The sequence below is a fragment of the Maylandia zebra genome, linkage group LG2 (genome assembly GCF_041146795.1).
Source record: "Maylandia zebra isolate NMK-2024a linkage group LG2, Mzebra_GT3a, whole genome shotgun sequence".
NCBI classification, from domain to species: domain Eukaryota; kingdom Metazoa; phylum Chordata; class Actinopteri; order Cichliformes; family Cichlidae; genus Maylandia; species Maylandia zebra.
In genome coordinates, this window is record NC_135168.1 from 44,768,235 (window position 1) to 44,786,876 (window position 18,642).

General features: G+C 38.7%; 2 protein-coding genes across 4 annotated transcripts in view; one reads left to right on the forward strand and one right to left on the reverse strand.

Annotated features, from left to right (window-relative positions):
- Positions 1 to 834: 834 nt before the first annotated feature.
- On the reverse strand, positions 835 to 7,240 carry arr3b (arrestin 3b, retinal (X-arrestin)). The gene is made up of 16 exons (XM_076875108.1): positions 7,165 to 7,240; positions 6,662 to 6,695; positions 5,594 to 5,624; positions 5,376 to 5,436; positions 5,230 to 5,274; positions 4,949 to 5,142; positions 4,735 to 4,794; positions 4,557 to 4,633; positions 4,326 to 4,461; positions 4,153 to 4,237; positions 3,957 to 4,029; positions 3,534 to 3,671; positions 3,301 to 3,378; positions 3,178 to 3,201; positions 2,723 to 3,089; positions 835 to 1,286 (listed from the first exon to the last, which is right to left on the reverse strand). Exons 2-15 carry the CDS (start codon positions 6,667 to 6,669, stop codon positions 3,020 to 3,022), a joined length of 1,080 nt encoding a protein of 359 aa, XP_076731223.1. The 5' UTR covers positions 6,670 to 6,695; positions 7,165 to 7,240; the 3' UTR covers positions 835 to 1,286; positions 2,723 to 3,019.
- Positions 1,212 to 18,642, forward strand: part of inppl1b (inositol polyphosphate phosphatase-like 1b) — a 28,700-nt gene continuing 11,269 nt past the window's right edge. For 2 of the 3 annotated variants that reach the window (XM_004545661.6, XM_004545662.6), the window contains exons 1-5: positions 12,487 to 14,072; positions 15,515 to 15,578; positions 17,586 to 17,724; positions 17,872 to 17,992; positions 18,424 to 18,564. In XM_004545661.6, the coding sequence (XP_004545718.2) occupies positions 13,936 to 14,072; positions 15,515 to 15,578; positions 17,586 to 17,724; positions 17,872 to 17,992; positions 18,424 to 18,564 (602 nt within the window). In that variant the 5' untranslated portion in view covers positions 12,487 to 13,935. Of the gene's footprint in view, positions 1,337 to 12,486; positions 14,073 to 15,514; positions 15,579 to 17,585; positions 17,725 to 17,871; positions 17,993 to 18,423; positions 18,565 to 18,642 lie in introns of those variants that run through there. The other variant, XM_076875093.1, reaches the window with a different exon arrangement.

Below are 18,642 nucleotides of genomic sequence, written 5' to 3' on the forward strand. Positions count from 1 at the left end.
TATATATTTATTATTATTATTATATAAAGTGTCTTCCAGTTGTAGAATTAACCACAAAAAGGTCTTCCTGAATATTGTATCTCAATCAGAAAACATTTTATAGTGCAGCAGATAACTGAACATTGCTGCAAAATCATCCACAGGTGGTTAGGGGTACCAAAGTTGCAATAGTCTTTTTATGATTGCTTAGTTATATTCGTAACACGAGTTGGCCAATATAACAATGAAGGACAGTGCTGTCGTGCGGCAAGAGGATTCTAGGTCAGATTCCAAAGAAAGACATAAATGTGAAGTTAGGTTAAGCGTTGTTTCTAAAGTGGCTGTTGGTTTGATGGTAAATGGTTATCTGTTTCTCTTTGTTACCTAAAAAATCCTTTATGACAGGATGTGTGAGCATGATAGAGCTGAGCCATAGGCAAAGGAGTCTTCATGCATCAGATACATCTAATTCATTGAAATGCATGGGAATAAATGGCATGGCACCAGATGAAAACAAAAAATGTAAAATTGTATTGTTTTTTGAAAGATTGTTTCTGTAACCCGCTGCACTATTATTGGGAGAAAGAACCACAAGAAGCAGAGAAACAGTTATATATTTTTGGGTCACTATTTACAGACAAGTAGGCCATGTGAAATGTTACCGAAAGCTGGCTTGCTGCAACTTTTCGGAGCAGTGGTATAATAACTGGTTACACCCAGAAAAACTTTAACTGTGACTTAATCTAGCAAAAAATGATAGCTAACATAAACATAAAAATGTATCAGTTTGGTTAGTGTGGGGAAAAAAACCCCCTTCCAACACCAAAACAGATCATAAATATGAACAAAGAGAAGTTTGTACTTGAGAAAAATGGATTTATTGAGTTCTCTTAATTGTCTTAACAGAGTGTCACATTTGTGTTTTTAAAATAGCCACTCATTTCATCCATTCACCATTTTTCAACATGTAATTTCTAATGACATAAAAATAAAGATTACGTTAAATCAAGCTCTGCATCCTCATTACCAATGACACATATTGAAAGGTCTACTCTATTGTGGGACACATCTGTTGGATTCTAGTGCTATGATGTCACGCACGGAAATTTCACACAGACTTCTGACCCTCAGTAATTGAGTTCTCATAGTTATTTATAATAGAATTGAATATATACAGGGGAAATTTGAGCATTTGTGCTCTTCTTTGCTGATAATGAGTTCCTTTGTGTTCTGTGTTCTCTGCATGAGAGATGATTTTCCTTGACTGGCTGCTTCAACCATCCGTGGTGTTAACTGTGATATCGGACCTGTGGATAAAATGGACAGACAATGGACTGTGACTCTAACATTATTCAAGGTAACTTATGGAATATATCTCATCTAATTTTGTACAATCCAGTTTCCAAAAAAGCTGCAACATGAATGCAATGATTTGGAAGTTATTTAAATACTGTATTTAAAAAAAAACAGCATATCAAATGTTGAAAATTAGATACGTTTTGTGTTTGTAGAGAGAGAGTGGCAGGGGCATTTTCATCATTATTTTAGATCACATCTTTTTTTGTTTAGGGACACTGTTAATATTTGGGAGGCCTGATGGGAACAGTTGGTGTAATTTGAGAGCACAGTGTTTCCCAGTTCTTGTTTGATGTAGGACTTCAGCTTCTTTGCAGTCTGGGGTCTTTTTCATTTCATAACACACCAAATATTTTCATTTGGTGACAGAACGAGACTGCGAGCTAGTTAAGCACCTGGAGTATGTGCTTAATTTTTAGTATTGTTTTAGGAAATAAGCAAGACCTTATGTGAACTAGAAGCCATGGATATGTTGCTATGAAACCTACATATACATTTCAGCATTAGTGATGCCATCACAGATGTGCAAATTACACATGATACGTGCACCCCTCCCTTCTTCTCTGTGCTAATAACAAGCCGGTTGGTCCCTTTTCTAAGCCCAGATTATGCTTTTTGACCTTGTCTCTTGTATACAGAAATTTTTCTGGGCTTTTAAATCATTCAATAACATTATGTAGTTCTGTTAAACAAAAATTTATTCTTTAATTGTTGAACTCTTTCTTCACACAGTCTTTTACAGAATTGTAAACCCTCTCGCTCATCTTTGCTTTGCTGAAAGTGCCAGCCTCAGACGGGGTACTCATTCTACAACCACTCAGTTATCTCATTTAACTTAAAACATTTTGAGTTTCAACATTTGATAAGTTGTCTTTGTAGAAGGGTTACATTTTTCAATACATACATTTTGTAGTGTCCCTTGGGTTTTTTTGTTTGTTTGTTTGTCTGGTTTGAAAATTGGGTAATGGATTACTTTGATTTGTGAATTTTTATACAGTATTGCAGGCCACCCCTTCTTTTCTATTTATAACATCTGCAATTTTTCAGACTCATACACTTTCAGCTATTGCCCAACTTTCAAATATCTGCATACATGCTGCTATTAATGTCTACTGGAGATCTTTTAATTATTGATCTTGGGGGTGGAGCAAGAGGATTCAAATTTCATTTTTCACACAGGATTGAAGGGTAAAACAGGACACTCGTTCAAGGGCCATCACTTCTGCGCTTTTGCAATTCATGCAATTTTCTATCCAAATACGGTAGTTCTTTAACATGTGTTTTATGTCATCATCTAATATTTTAGTGTGTAGGGATGTTATAGGAGGGGCAGTAACCCTTGAAGAAGTCAACACTGCACAACTCACTGTATCTGAGTTGACCTCACCTGAACTAAAGAGGCATTTAATCCAATTTGCTGTGGTTCATAAAACACATAATTGTTCATGAGAAACAAACATGAACATCATATACAATTATCACTGCCACAGGCGAATACACGTCTTTTTATAGAGACTATTTTATACTTTATACTTACACTTCTGCTCAGTACACAGTAATGGCACGCAGTAAAGGGGAGAGCATGGCATATAGATGACAGTAAGATCAGTTACAGAAAGCCACTGTCTACTTTTAGTGATATTTCAGGAAGTATTTTAATGGTAATTTAGCTGGCACTAGCAGTTTACAAAATACAGAACTCACCTGCAGGCTTTGGGGACATCAGTGTCACAGGAAGTTCCACGACAACATCACTAAACATTTTACAGATTAACATATACTCGTGAATAATTTGCATTCATTTACACAACTGGCAATAAATGAAGGAGAACTGATATTTACCGTCCTGTCAAACCACCCAGCAAGCTATGGTCAGAGAGAAATGATAAAAGAATCCCTTAGTCTGCACAGTTTGGCACAAAAACAGGAAAGCGTTATGGGTTAGTGTTTTCTATTAAGCCTTACCCTCCACTCGAAACTGTAAGAGTGACCTTGACTTTGTAGGAGATAATAATTCCCTGCATCTCCTTCTCTCCTTGACTCCTGCAAGGAGATGGGAATAGTTTACGATTTAAACCTTGGGGATTTGGTTTAAGGTGCTATAAGTGGACGGCAGAATATATAGTGACAACATTGCTGCTCAAAAAGAGGATGAAGGCCCATCCTAGCTTCACCTAAAAGAGACCTAAAAGTCTTACAGCGTTGTGGATGCTAAGTTGGTGTCCTGATCTTTTAGACGTCCATCGACTGCAAGACCTCGCTTTTCTTTGTTGTTGGCAAGCAGGGGGGTTACTTGGAAGGACTTCTCAAATGTAGAGATGGCATTTACGGTCTCTCTGTGTTTAGAGGTGAAATAGAGGGAAAAAGAACTCACACTAGGTTAGTATTCATTATTTTCAGTTAATCTACTTAGGGCCTTTTTCATTTTAAGTAGCAATAAAATACAGACATATTGGAATATTGGTGTGTGTGTGTGTGTGTGTGTGTGTGTGTGGGGGGGGGGGGGGGGGGGGGGGTCGTTTATAGCCTCAGATTCACTGATAGTTACAGCACATAATGTACTTTTTAGATACATTAATTTGAACCAGAAATGACTCGAGTCCGGTTATTATTCGCCTTACCCAAACTCTTGAGCACAGACTTCCTTGACGTAAGTGTCAGATGAGTAGAGGACCACACTTGTGAGCTGGTTAACTTAACACAAAAATAGTTCATGTTAGAAGTATGAATTAAACTATATGCCTTGAAAATATTTCCCCCATCTCTTCAAACTATACAAACAAAAATGATTCTGATCAGACATATTTGGGTCCTTACCTGAGATTTTGATTTTCTTCACAGTCTTGTTGGTTTCATTGTTGATTTGCACTTTAACGGTTATTGGATCTCCATGGTAATAAACCTGGAAAAGAGTGATTTTAAAACACAGTTTAGCAATTATTATGTAATATTTATAATGGTAAAAATGCATTTGGTATATTTTCAAGTACCTCTTTTTCAAGGGAAGCCTCCAAGTGCACTGGTTTGTCACTCATCATAAACTGCTTGGATAGATCAGCCTTGGCTCCGGCCTTGTTGTTAGCTGGGGCGAACTGTATTTTACGAATCATCAGACGACAAGTATCCCTAGAAGGAAATAAAAGGGAAGAGAATAACCCATGCATGGCCTTCATACACAGCTCAAAGACTGAAAGGTTTAAAATGACGCTGCACAAACATACTTTTTTTGAATGACTTCATCTGGATTGTCAGGTGCGTTGGCAATGTATGCTTTAATCTCAAAGTCCACACCGCAAGCCTACAACAAGGCGAAATCCAGATAAATTAATTTTTCCAAACATTTAACACAATGTGTAAGACTTAAAGAAAGCAAACAATAACACTGGATGGTAACTGTACCTTGCCGGAATCATTTAGCCCAGGCTGTAAGGAAACTGAGCATGGAAGATTTGGTGGCATCTGGAAAAAGAAGAAATGAGTCACATACATGAACGTTACACTTTAAAATGATTTTAAAATAAAAGCGGGGATATGATCTAAGGTTAATCAAAATACCTTGCATTGAAAATAATTTATTTGTTGTTACGCAAAGAGAAAGATTAAGGGTTTGGACCTGGAAGGAAAAGGCGTGCCCCTGCTCTCCAACTTTTTTCAAGAGGGATTCCATCATTGGGGATTTAGCTTCGCTGCCACCCGTAGGTGGATACACCTGAACGCGATGTAGCCAGATGTCCCTTCTGAAGGTCAGTCCGATGACATCCAAGTCATCACTTCCATAGCGGAAGGCACAAGCAAGATAGACATACACTGCAGTGGAAAAATGTGTTGTTTCAGTCTGTGTCAGTAAATCATCGCTTATAACTTTTATGATTTGCAGACTATAAAGTAAAATACCTTTTCTGTTGTTAAGACCAGAAGGATCCACTTTAACTACCCCTTCTGCAAATATGAGAAGAGTCAATCCACAGCCTTAGATCTTTCACAGAGATTCTTATAAGTTCATATATTCACATATATCAGGATGCAGTTTTGCCACGCACCAACTATTTCTACTGAATCCACATTGTCCACAAAGTCCCTTTTCCCCAAGTACAAGGCAATCTATATGAAATGAAGAAAAAGGAAAACGGTTACTCCTCCACAAGATTAAAAAAAATGTGGACGCTATTTCGGGAAGTTGGAATAGCAACATACAAATTGCACTCCTCCCTGTGCTCAAGGGGTGCCCTGTAATGATTATATTGTAGAAGCCACTTACAGTTCCATTCCCACTGGTCTTCTTAAATACTCTGGAAATGAAAAAAAAAGAAAAGAATCTGAATCTGAAGAGTATTTGAACCTGAAAGTCCTAAAAAAAAGGCCCTAAAACACATGCAGACAGATGTTAAGTCTAAATGAGCAGTGACCCATAATTTCATTATTTTTGCTTGATTATAAATAATGAGCTCTTTCCCCCTATTTTCTAAGTTGTCTTCTATAACATATTTGTGCGCTTACAACTTTTCTAGTTTTTGTCCTGGATAACCTCCCACTTGCCATCAACTCCCTTGCTCCTCTCCTGTGAGGATGGATTAGTGATTAAAGTCGAATTGAACCTGCTGCTACAAATGTCTAATCTGAACGTAAGACGTGTGATTGGGTAAGCTGAGTAAACAAAGTTAAACATCATATAAAATATGAAAATGACATAGTTGGATCAATACTGGGTTAGGCAGGCTATTTTATGAAATAGCTGTTTATGCTACAAAACAAAAAGTAGTGGCAGAATTGGCAAATTTAACACCCAGATTTATCCCAAGATATGGAGAGTGCAAGAGGGCAATCCTTTTGTTCTGGGCGGATGTAGTAAACAAACAGGTAATCCTTGGTGGTGTTTGTCGCTTTCAAATGCCACATAATCCTTTTAATGCTTTTCTAATCCACAAAATCCATCTTAATAAGGATTTTTTCTTAAGTGTCTAAAAAGTATAAAATAAATCAGAATCAGAATCAGAAAGACTTAATTTATCCCCAAGGGGCAATTAAGAAGTTTTAAGGTTGTTGCAGAAGCTACTTCTGTCACGATGTTACATCCAATCTACTATCCTTGTTTCTTCTAAATTAATTATCGCTTTCATCCCTCATGAACAACTTTTCGTGATTATAAAATAAATAATCAAAATTAATTAATTATTTAGAAATCATTCATATTTAACTGCATTAAACAGGTTGCCTAAAGTTCTTTTTGGATTTTATATTGAAAGTTTGATGGTTGATTTTTAACCTTTCTAAAACTGTCACAATATTAACATTGTTGATGAATAAGCCTTAAACCTTTCACACTCACTTGGACATGTCGATGGCAAAATTTTAGGTCCACTCTGCAAAAAACCCCAAAACACAATAAAGTCATAAATAGCTCAAAACACGAGATAGTAACAAAAGCTATAACTATTAGGTGCTTTGGTTATCTGTGTCAATTTTAGTTTATTATGCCGGTACAGTACACGCTAGAAAGCTCCTCATTGATGACACTATGGCAAACGACAGTCATGTTGTTCCCTATAACTTCTAATAGGAAAGGATCTTTCTGATTTTATGGTTAGTTTAAGATCATAATCATAATAAACAACATTCCTAATACCTAGCGTGACACAGACCATGCGCTCCTTGTTAACGGATATATAAATATTGATAAAAACTACATATTCCCATGTAATAATACCGTGATAAATTTCCAACAAATGCTGACTCTGTTCTGTGCAGTTACAGTGATCCGATACCTTCTTCATATACCTTCTTCATCTGATTCTATTATGCTGCAGGTCAGCAAGAAAAACGCTAACTTACCGTGCCCTCGGTTCTGACAGTGAGCCGTCTCTGCTGTGCTCTCTAATCCTTCACTGTTGATAGTGTAAGTGCCTGCCAATCACGGACTCCCTATTGCTTTTATACTATGACCTCCCAACCTTGAAACTCTCCTCTTAAGCTTACTGTCCTGAAGAAGGCTGTTTTGGAGAAAATCTGATTATTTCATTATACCACTACTGTTTTAACCTACAGCATGTTTAAAAATAATACTGTGCACGTAATTTCAACATAAAAGATAACGATAGGAGCCTTGGCATTAGTACAGCATGTAATGCAGAAAAACTTTTCATTTTATGTATTGATTTGAGCTTTTTTAAGAAGTAAATGTATGCATGAATAAAACTGGGAATTTGATACTTTGCAGGTATGGTGCAATAATATAGTTTAGTAACAAAATTTTCATGAATTCTTTGCTCTCAAGCTTCAGATGGTCTTAAAATACTAATTAAGACTTGCTAAGCTGTAAAGAATGCCTTGTGAATGGACTAAATGTTCAAGGACTCCTTTTCTTATAGCTTAAACTAGAGTAGAGTGGTATTAGTAGGATTTTAGTTGTTATGGTAGCAGGTCGACAGATGGCTCCTCCACCAAGCCTTGCCCAATCTGTGCACATAGGAGGTTTACATAAATCCAAGTGACTTAATGTTGCACAAGGAACACGGCCTTACAGCTAGCATCAGTCTGATTACAAAATCATCCTGGCAGTTCTACTGTTTAGCTATGAGCATGGTTGATTGAGCAACTTAATGATAAGCACGAGTATATTGTGATGTCATGCCAATTTTGGATCCTATTTGAAGTATGAAAACTGAAGCAGAATTTGTGGCTATGCCATGATTCCGTGGTTTGGAATATTTGGCTTTAAGTTAATGAGGATCTGTTAGTTTGGGCTCTATGAAACTGGTCTACTTGAACTGTAGGCATTTGTTTGACCCGCCTTTAATGTCTGCCAAAGCACCAGCATTTATTAGCAGTGACCTTTAGCAGATCAAACATCTTTTCTTTAGCCTGAAGTAGTTAATTGATAAATAAGCGAGCTGGATGGATTGTCACACCTTGGCAGTCAAGAATAATGAATGAGATTGGTGTATGTGTGTGTTGGCCTCTCTGCAACTGTTATACAGGTACAAGGTTTGAGATCTCTTTAAAGCTGTCCTTGCAAGACAGCACTGGTGTGAAAAACAGCACCGGATCACCACGTAGGTGTTAAATCTCTTTAATAGGTTAAAGCTGTCCTGATCATTCCACTATAGTGCAGTATAGAAAACAATCAGCTTCACTTCAATGTTTTCTGTGATTCTAATAAAGCAGTAAGATCTTGCACAGCTTAAGGGATTGAAAAGCAAGCTTCCAATTGCTCTAATACACAAAAAGTTATCGTGAGAAAGTAAACAATTACTTTTGGAAGGTAGGGGATATACAGGAGCATCTTTATGTGGAACCTGGTGATTTTAACACCCTAGAATTGACAGTGCTCAGGTGTTTCCTTTGATGTCCTGCAGTTAAGAAAGGGATCCAAAATGCTTTAAGCTGTCAACTCAGTAACAATTTAGAAATAGAAGAAATATCAACAGACTCAAAGTCTCAGGACTCTTAGTAATACGGGGATGTCAGTAAACTTTGACTCAGGAAGAAGGGAATACTATGCTAACTAAGAACTGTCTCAGAAATCGGTAAATTGTGAGTGGACTTGGGTTCAGAAACTGTTCTTGTGTCGATTGAAAATGAGGCAAAGAGATGTAGGGATGTAGCTGTCTGAGGATGGGACCTAGGTTTGGGCATCATCCATCTTTTCGAAACAGATGAGGTGTTAGTCGACCCAGAAAAATAACAGTAGTCGGCCAAGGAACAGGTGATGTTTCAGCTGAGGCATGAATAGATCAAATGTCGACCCAAGAGCAGAAGAAGAGCAGGAGAGGTGTTGACAGGTCTTGCACACTCAGAAAAAAAGAAGGGTGCCAGATGACTCAAGAGCTAAATTGGTTTTAAGTGACCCAGGAGGCTAAGAGATATCACCAAGGCTGCTGGGCATACGTGAAGAACACCAGCATGTCCCCTTCCCAAAAAAGGTGAAATCAGTTAGGCAATTAGCTAACTGTGTGAAAGTTGACATTTTTACTGGCTAGCAAACAGCAGTCTAGGCTGAGCAAGCAAGCTAAAAGTCGACTGGCTGGCCTCTAGTCTGGGTAGCTATTGGCTTGGGCCTAACATACTCTGGGGTCCAGCAGAAATCTAGATTGTGACCCTTGATATCATTGAGAGCCTTCATGACAAAATTAAAAGTGGAATAGAAAGTTAAAACTTAAAACATGAGACAATTTTTTTTTTTTTTTTAAAAGATGGAAAACATGGACGCAAAAGTGGTACAAACACACTCTCCAAAATACCCAAAATGCTAACTTTAACAAATTTAACTACATCTAAATTATAAGTCTAATTTTAAGTGTTAAATGTAATGAAATCTGTTGATTTGAACTTTACTTGATTGCTATACTTTCAGTTTATAGCAAGTACATTTCCTTAATGATTAATATTTCAAATAAAAAAAACTTTGATATAATATATTTCAATTACATTTCACTCAAAATTACTGCTTCATGTTTATTGAGAGGGAAGAATTTTTTTCTTTAGGGCTTGTGTTTCTAAAGGCACCACAGTGACTAGCTTTATAATAGTTTATGTTCATACACCATTTTAAGTCTCTCTCGGTTTGTTTATTTTATTTTATTTTTTTAAACCTTTGGTTGTGTGATGTCACATACGTCCACATAAGCCCCTTATAGCTAATCTGGTGACAATTTAGGCAAGCACTTTATATAGACAGTCAGTATTGTCTCTCAAAGGGATTGCTGACTTGTCCCATTGTATTACAGCACCATGGTATTAACTACCTCTTAGCAACACAGTCTTCATCATGGTGCTAAATTTAGACAGACTTGCAGTGTTTGTTGCTAACAGTAACTCCATTAGTTCAGATGCTGAGCCAATTACATCAATTTCCAACAGTGTGAGATGCTGTCGGTGTAACCTTGAGCAAAAATTTATTGGTGCACATCATTACAATTAACATCACCGATTTTAATTATTTACACATACTGTGAACTCGTCATGTCAGGTAGGCTGACCTGTTGGCCTTATGCCACTTGTACTCCGTGCCTCCTGTGTGACCTTTAACCATGGTATTTTTAGCAGCTGCTGCTCATTAACTTAACTGAAAAGATGCTGTAACTTGAAGTGGTTGTGGCATCAGTTAGAAAGATCGCTGCTAAGATGCCTAATCATCCAAAAGGAGAGCAATTATTTGTCAACGATTTGTGATTTATAATGTGCCTTATTGGGGATTGTGTTTATTCTTAAAGTCAATCAGCCTAACAGCTATACTTTACACTGGTAGCAGTTTACATTTTTGTAAGGGCAGTTTAATTCATCCTATAGTGGAGATGATTTAGGAATACTGAGTATGTTTTTTATCAAGCTCAACTCTTGCCATTACTTGTCGTATTATTTTACAAAATATTTTGTATTTTGACTGTTATATTATTGATCCATGCAACTCTAAAGCTCATCAAGCATCTTTACCATACAGACAGACAGGGTTTCTGATTCAAGGTAAAGAGAAGGATAAAAGTCAGTTTCAAAAGCTGATTTGACTGCCAGCATTGGCAAATGAGAGCGAGCAGATGACTCTTGGAGTACATTTGCCCGTCTCTGTCTGTTTCAGTATCCTGCCCAGTCCTTGCCTTACATAAGCACAACATTTGAAAGAACTGGATAGAGTAACAGATGTGACAGAAACCAATTACCATTGCACAACAATTGTGGTTTGTTAGAATGTTATATACAAAAATCTATGACTAAACAAAGAGATTTTAGCAGGAATAATATTGAACTTGTCAGTGTTTATCATAACTTTGATTCTGGTGAAGAGCTCTTCTGGTCACTAACTTCCAGTGAATCCACCTACTCTCTCTCTCTATGAAAAACCTAAACTAAAACTTGAGAAATTGAGCATGGCATTTGTTTAAGTTGCTGCGCTCAGTCTGCGCTCAGTCTGGCAGCTCACTGCTAGCCCACACCAGCTGATGGCTTAGCCGATATACCGCTCTAACCTTCAACTGGAAAACCGCATATATGACACACGTACTCTTTCTTCTAGCCATATGTAAAGGCCACAAGGTGTGACATCCTTAAATTCATGAATATAAGAATAACAATCTGCTATCCTGACTGACATCCAAGAATCATGTAGTGATTCCTACCTAGTGATCTGACTCTGGGGTGGATACTGTCTCTTGAGTGGTTTTTGATTGACAACATCTGAACAACAACTGAAATGTTGTTGAAATATAATATATAGTCATTATGTTTCAAGAATTAAACATTTCATCTTATTTCATCTTATTGTCATCTTATTGTTATTAGAAAAGTGCTATGTAAGTACCAGTCAGTTTATCTTAATATCTGTTGGCCTGGCATAAAATAATGAACAGATTGCATCAGGGTGAATGATTTCTACTCACCCAGTCTGGCTTTTCTTGTAGCACAACCCACCACGGGAAGCAGAGCTTTTAGCTGCTCTGCTGCTGCTCTTGCCCTATGACAGCTGGGATAGGCTCCAGCGCCCCCCGCGACCCTGAAAGGATAAGCGGAAGCAAATGGATGGATGGATATTATTATTATTATTAAGGTTCGAAGTGTTTTAACAGTATTTGATAAATTACCCTTATTTTTATTTATTTATTTATTTATTTTACCATATGTATGATTTGTAATCACTTTGGATTTTCATCATCAGATGAACCATCAGATCATATTTTTAAAATACCAGCCAAACCAGCAATGACATTTCAGGCACAGTTATGTAATTGTCAATCATAATTACCAAAACTAAGATAATCACAAATGAATCCCTGGTAAACATTAGCGGGTGAATTAATTGTTTCCTTGTCACCTTGGGTGTGCTAGTTAGCATATAGTGCTTCAGCTTGGCTTTTATGGTCCAGTAATATGCTGTGTAAAGCACATGGTTATTCTAAAAAGAACTGATCACAGATTGAGAGTTAGGTAGATGCATCATCAGATTGGGATGTACTTGTGTCTATTTGTTTTATGGGCTCTGTGGTTGGTGGTCAGCACATTTCTGCTGAGTAGCAAGAGGCAGAACAGTAACAGCTTCCCACAGAGTTATTCGCTCCAGCTAATGTAGTGGGAGGAACGTAGGAGGGCTGAATAATGAGTGATGCTTTAGAAGGGCAAAAATAAGAATGTTAGGGATGATCATAACCATATGGACACAGCGTTTAGCTGGGAGTGAACGAGTGAGCAATAGAGGAAGGGAAGTGAAGGGAGGGTTAGAACAAGAAAGCGGGTTGGCTGACAGAAAGAAGGGGTGAAATGCTGGCCAGAATCTGAAATGTCTGAGGATAAGGATGCTGGCAAATGAGGAAGAAATTGAAGTTAAGCCAAAGAGCTCACCGATGAGGGGAGAGCTGTGCTTTCTGTTTAGAATTTGAGGGAAGACAAAAGGCAGGGGAAAGAAGAAGAAGAAGAAAATAAATGGGGAGGAAATAACAAAAAGGAAGCAGCATTCTGTTTCACACTCCGGTGGTGAAGCTGAGGGCCTCACAAGAATTCTCCTGGCTATGTCCGCCATCTGGAATGTCGAGTCACTTCCTCTGTCTGCCCTGTGCTCTTATGGGGTTGTCCTCTGCCTCTGTGCTCCCTCCCTCTGCTCTGACAGCACTCTGAAGAACCGCTGGAGACCACGCCAGAGCAGACGGAACCTTTCTGACGAGACACACACAGCAGCACACTCTTCCAGCATGAAAGTAAATTTCCCAGAGTAGCCTACATCCAACCAAACAAACTCCAAATGGAATCTGAGCTTGGAAGAAGGAAAGGCAACTGCAGTGATCAGCTGAACTTTTGGAGGGTGTTCCTATTCCCTTATATGGCAACAGAGCTGGGAAATCATTTGAATTAGTCTGGTTTCTGTTGCATGCCTGTCTGGTTTTAGTGCTGACTGAGTTCCATCTGGTATGTTTCTGTCTTTGCTGCCTGCGTGTTTGCCTGGGAGTGTGTAAGTGCTGTGTGTGCAGCTTGATTTGTTTATTTTGCCATTCTTGGTTCTTCTTTTCCTGTTGTTTGCATGTGGGGCTTTTGTTTTGGGACAAGAGGAGGGCTTGTGTTTGTGGTTTAGCTAGAGGCTCCGTCATTGCCTGAGGGGTGGCTGTTTCATTCAGACTCTGCACTTCTCGCTGTTTTTCTTCTACCTCCTTCTCTCTCTTTCTCCCTCCCTCACTCTGTTATGATGGTCTGTGTTTGTTGGAGCAACACACCCACCTAGGTGCAGCAACTTGCGACCAAAAACTGTAACTAGGTCTTTCTCTACACAAGGATATTACCAGATAAATGGACTGAAGGCTGTTGCTGGAGTGGACTAACCTTGCGCTCAGCTGGATATTTCTTCTTTGTGACCTCAATTCAACAGGATATGTGACCCAGAAGAAAACAACAGGAACCCAGGAAGTGCTAGCTGATAGAATTTTCTTCTTTCTGACACTTTGGTCATGAAGAAGAGGATCATGGGAAAGGCTGAAACACTAAAGTAGACCACTCAGCACACTCAGTGGCTAATGACATAGGTGACAGAGCTCCAGTGCGGTGCTATCAGAGCAAGTGTGACAGTAAACCTATGTCATCACCTCATGTGGATTATTTTTATGATCATAACTCTCAACATTGTTTGCCATGGCTACGGCAGCATGGTATCACCGTGACATCAGCCGTGTGTATGCAGAGGACTTGTTGGCACGGGCAGGGAGGGATGGCAGCTACCTAGTGAGAGACAGTGAGTCTGTGCCAGGAGCCTATGCATTATGCCTGCTGTGAGTACACACACACACACACACACACAATTTCACATACTTAGAGAGTGAGCCGTTTGCCTCTCATAATCGAACACAATTATCTTATGGACTATACTCTTTAGGCCATAGGTGTCAAACTCTGGCCCGCGGGCCAAATTTGGCCCGCAGCCTAATTACATTTGGCCCGCGAAGCCATACCAAATTACTATCAGAGCTGGCCTACTGGTATTATACAGCTAATATATATATTGTTTAGTATTAAGCTTTGCTTGTTCCATATTCAGTTTTTCAGCAAAACGTGTTTGAGGCCATAAAAAAAGATTCATTCTTATATCTGGAGGAATAAATATATTTCAATAAATATTAATGTTAGCCCGCGACTTTGTTCCAGTTTTGAATTTTGGCCCACTGTGTATTTGAGTTTGACACCCCTGCTTTAGGCGGTATATTAATAACAAGCACATTTTAAATGTGAAGCCATTGATAGTAATGCTGTATCCCTCAGAACTTAGAAGGGAAAATGCAATAATAAGTGACCCTCTGTATTAATATTGCGAAATGTATTGGAAGAAAGTCTCATTTTATTTGTTTTAGCTCACTGAAAATATCAAATTTCTCATTTATTGTTCTGTTTTTACACAAAACCAGAAATAAGTACACCTACCCATGTAAGACATTTCGATTTTGGCACATAGACCTGGCAAATATTAAGCATTTAGCTCTACAGAATGTCGTCATTTGTAAATTGATTCAGCAGCTTTTCTCATCCTGTCATATCCATCACTTTCACCATCATCTGGCAGAAGGCAGTGAAGGAACATCTGTGGCTAAAAGTGCCTACACGCTGGGCAGACTTCACAAATACACACTCTCCAGACTAGTCAGATGGTATTGTCCAAGTAAAGTCCATCACAGGCTGTCTAACCCTAGCTCATTGCTCCCTGTTTCCCCACTTACCCCTCTTTCTTCCCTGGGGCCCCTGAAAGTGGGCAGGAGCTCCAGCGACCGCACTACGCTGACTGCTCATCAGCCAAAGCCAGATACATTCCTGAAAGCTGAGCCTGGCTGGTCACAGTGCTCCTACTTTCCCTTCATTCTTTTCTCAGTATCTCATTCACTCTTTGAAATTGCCCCCCTCCCCCCTTTTTGTACTGACCCTTTCTTCCATCACTTTCTTCATGTAATATACTGTAGCAAAACACTTTAAACCTGTTCATCTTTATATGCTGCCTGAATGTGTCTTTTGAAGTGATGGATGGAGATGATGTTCTTCTTTGGCACATTGTTGATCTGTAGTCAGTGATCTGTAAAACTACTGAGAAAATTATTGTCTTTAATACACACATGGGATCCACATGGGATCCTTAAAAAAACCTACATTTATGCACACTTTGCCTTTGAGCATTTGCCTTGTAGTATTTTGCAGTACCAATAACCACTGTAATTTTTGGTTTCTAAAGGTTCCAACGTCATGTTCACACCTATCGTATTCTTCCTGACGCAGATGGTCTTCTAGCAGTTCAGGTGAGTGCTCACTGTCACATGGCCCTGGATGCTCTTCCTGGAAAAAAGGACCCAAGTAAAAACACCACACCATACGCGTCTCAAACCTTGTCACAAACTGTGCACACGGAGGGGAGTACGACTCAAGTTAGAAGGATCAAACGTTGGTTTGTTTTTGCCTGTTGTGAGGAGAACAGGAACATGTTTGAGTTTCGTCTCTGTAAAGACTCTGTTACAACTGCAGTAACTTTGTTGTTTGAATGGCATCTCTGCCATGTGGCTGCATGCTTGCAGCATGAGCTCAGCAGCACAGAGGAGAAATTGTTTTAATGTCTCAAAGATTCCTACTCAACCCACACACTAAGTCATTGACCAATGGGTGTGCTTATTTGTCATGTGTATGTATGGGGCTGTTTGTGTTAAGCGTAATGATTCTGTTGGATGTGGGAGAGTTTAAGCCAGAGATGGTATGTGTCTGTTTTTGATGCTTCGAGCAGGCGTATTTAGTTCGCAAATGACCTGATTATTAGACTATTAAAGAACACACACAAGCACAAAGTTTGCACCAACAAAAGCACGCACTCAGTGGGTGAGTGAGAGGAATAAATATTTTTGGGGCATAAACCACAAATCATCTCTGACCTTTCTTTTTTTATAGCAGTGTCTGCTTATTAAAGTTCAATAACAAGTTTAATAGTGATTGTCTGGCAGTTTGTTTTTTTTAAGGCCGCTGACTTGGAAAATTCCTCCAGTTTCCAATAAAGACCTAAAACTCTGTTGCTATTTCAGTTGTTTTTCCACTGCCATGTGTATAAACCTTCAGTATGTATTTTCCCTCACTGGATTTGCTCCACTAACTCACTAGTCGTGCGCTTGCCTTTTTGTTTTTCCAAGAGGGCCATGGAGGTATTTTGGGGCCAATTTTGTCTTTCACTGTCTTCTATTCCTTTTCATTTCTTTTTAATTGCTTTTCAAGAGACCCTTGTGGTATAAAAATACTATTTGAAGAGTTCCTGGCAAAACAGACATTTAGCTCAAGCCAAAAACTGGTTTCTCACCACAAAACGAAAACAAAAACTTCTAAAGGAGGGCACAGGAAAAGGGCACACTTGGTTTTGTGGTCTAATATGTACCATGCCATTTTGTAGAGTGTGAGTACCTATGGCAGCATCTTTTCTTTATCTTAAATTCCAATCATGCTGCTTTCAGTTACTTTAAGTTTTCCAGATTTTAGTGAAAACCTTTAGAGAAGGCTTACTTGAGCTTGTGGTTTTAATGTGTGTTGTATGAATCTAGTCATGTATTAAAGATAATTTTGAAAAGAAATTTGTTATTATGTGGTGAGGGGATTTTAGAGGGTTTTTTTATGCAGGACCACAGTGAAACAGAGAGCTAAGTGCTGCTATAGTCAGGAAATAGCTGGAAGTGATGTCATCTCTCTGTTGGGCCACAAGGGAAAGCTTTCTAAATCTCTCAGGGACACCTTTTATCACAGCAAATCATCTGCATGTGCCCTTTTCTGTCATGCAAATCAATACTTCTGCTTTGCTCTACCAAGCAAGATTTCGGAAGAGGAAAGGGGGTGGAGGTCTGGTGTGAAACATTCATTGAAAGATATGTTGTACAAATTAAAATCTACTTAGTAATTTAATTCTTTTATAACACAGTCGGGGAAGATTTTCTCTTAACAATCTTGAAATCTCATCGTTGATTCTTAACAAGTTTAAGAACTTCTCATTTCAGTGTTTGTGGATCCAAATAAGGCCTTCATATAGCAGCACATTCTTTTACATATACGTTGAAGCTATGCAGTCATATCTGTACTTCTATGCACAACCTTTTAAAAGTGAAATACTCTTTTTAATTCAAACTACTCGACAGATTTAAACAGAATTATTGCATCCCTTACCTTCTGCATTCCTTTTTTTTGGTTTTCTTCCTGTGTAGAATGAGAATTTATGCTAGGTCAAGACATTTTAAACCAGACATAAAATGAATCATCTGCTGTTGCATTTGTGTGTTTTATAGACAACACAAGGGGTGCAGGTGAATTGTTTCCGGACACTGGAGGACTTGGTGTTGGGGTATCAGCAACCCCACAAAGGCCTGGTCACTCCTCTGCTGTATCCTGTACCCCGTGATACGGACAGTGGTGACGAGAGCTCAGGTTGGATGTCACGATAAATCAGTTTTTTCTGTACCCTTTATTAACCTGCATGTTGTACACATAATAAAACATGTGGCTTTAATAGCGATGTCTAGATCCTTCCCTCTGTGCTGTAATGTTCAAATGTTGTGTTTCGCGTATGCACAGATGATGAGAAGCCAACTTCTGCTCCAGCGTCTGTCGGCACAGTACCTTTCATAGGCTCCCCAGCAAAAGCAGCCCCTCGTGCCCTGTTTCTCGATAAGTTGCAAGAGCTAAACACATCCAGGTATATTTATTAATTAATTCCATTGCCAAAAATACACCTATTTCAGAGATATTCCTTGCACAGTATATGTTATAAATTATTAGCCTTTTTTAATAAGAAGTGTCCATATTTGATATTACTGCATCACATAAAGTCACATGCATGAATGTGGTTTCTTACAAACTTATGCTGCATATTAATTTCTATTTTCACGTTAATATGATTGCATCTAATCAGCTCTTTTATTAGCTCATGCACCTGTTGGCGATCAAGCATAGCAACTATTTGCAAAGCACTTCCCTCTTTTGACTTTTTTGCCCTATTAATAAACTGTCTGCTCTGTGTTAAACCTCTGCTCTTAGCCTACTCTGTTTCTCTCATATTCAGTACAAAAAAGATGGCTTTCATGCTTTATACAATATAATCTGATTTTTTCCTTGTTTATTTAATAGTACTGCAGGTGATGTGATTGGCCTGTTGAATGACTACCTCTTCAGTGAGCTTCCTCTTGACATTGAGAATGTGCATAAAGGGGCAACAACACTATGCCACCTCAAACGCACTCTGGGTGCTGCCTGCCAAGGCCTCAACAGGTTAGCATAATTTCACACTTGATTTCAGTGCTGAGCTTTTGACCAGTTGTAGCAGCCTGCAGTGTACGGATTGTTATT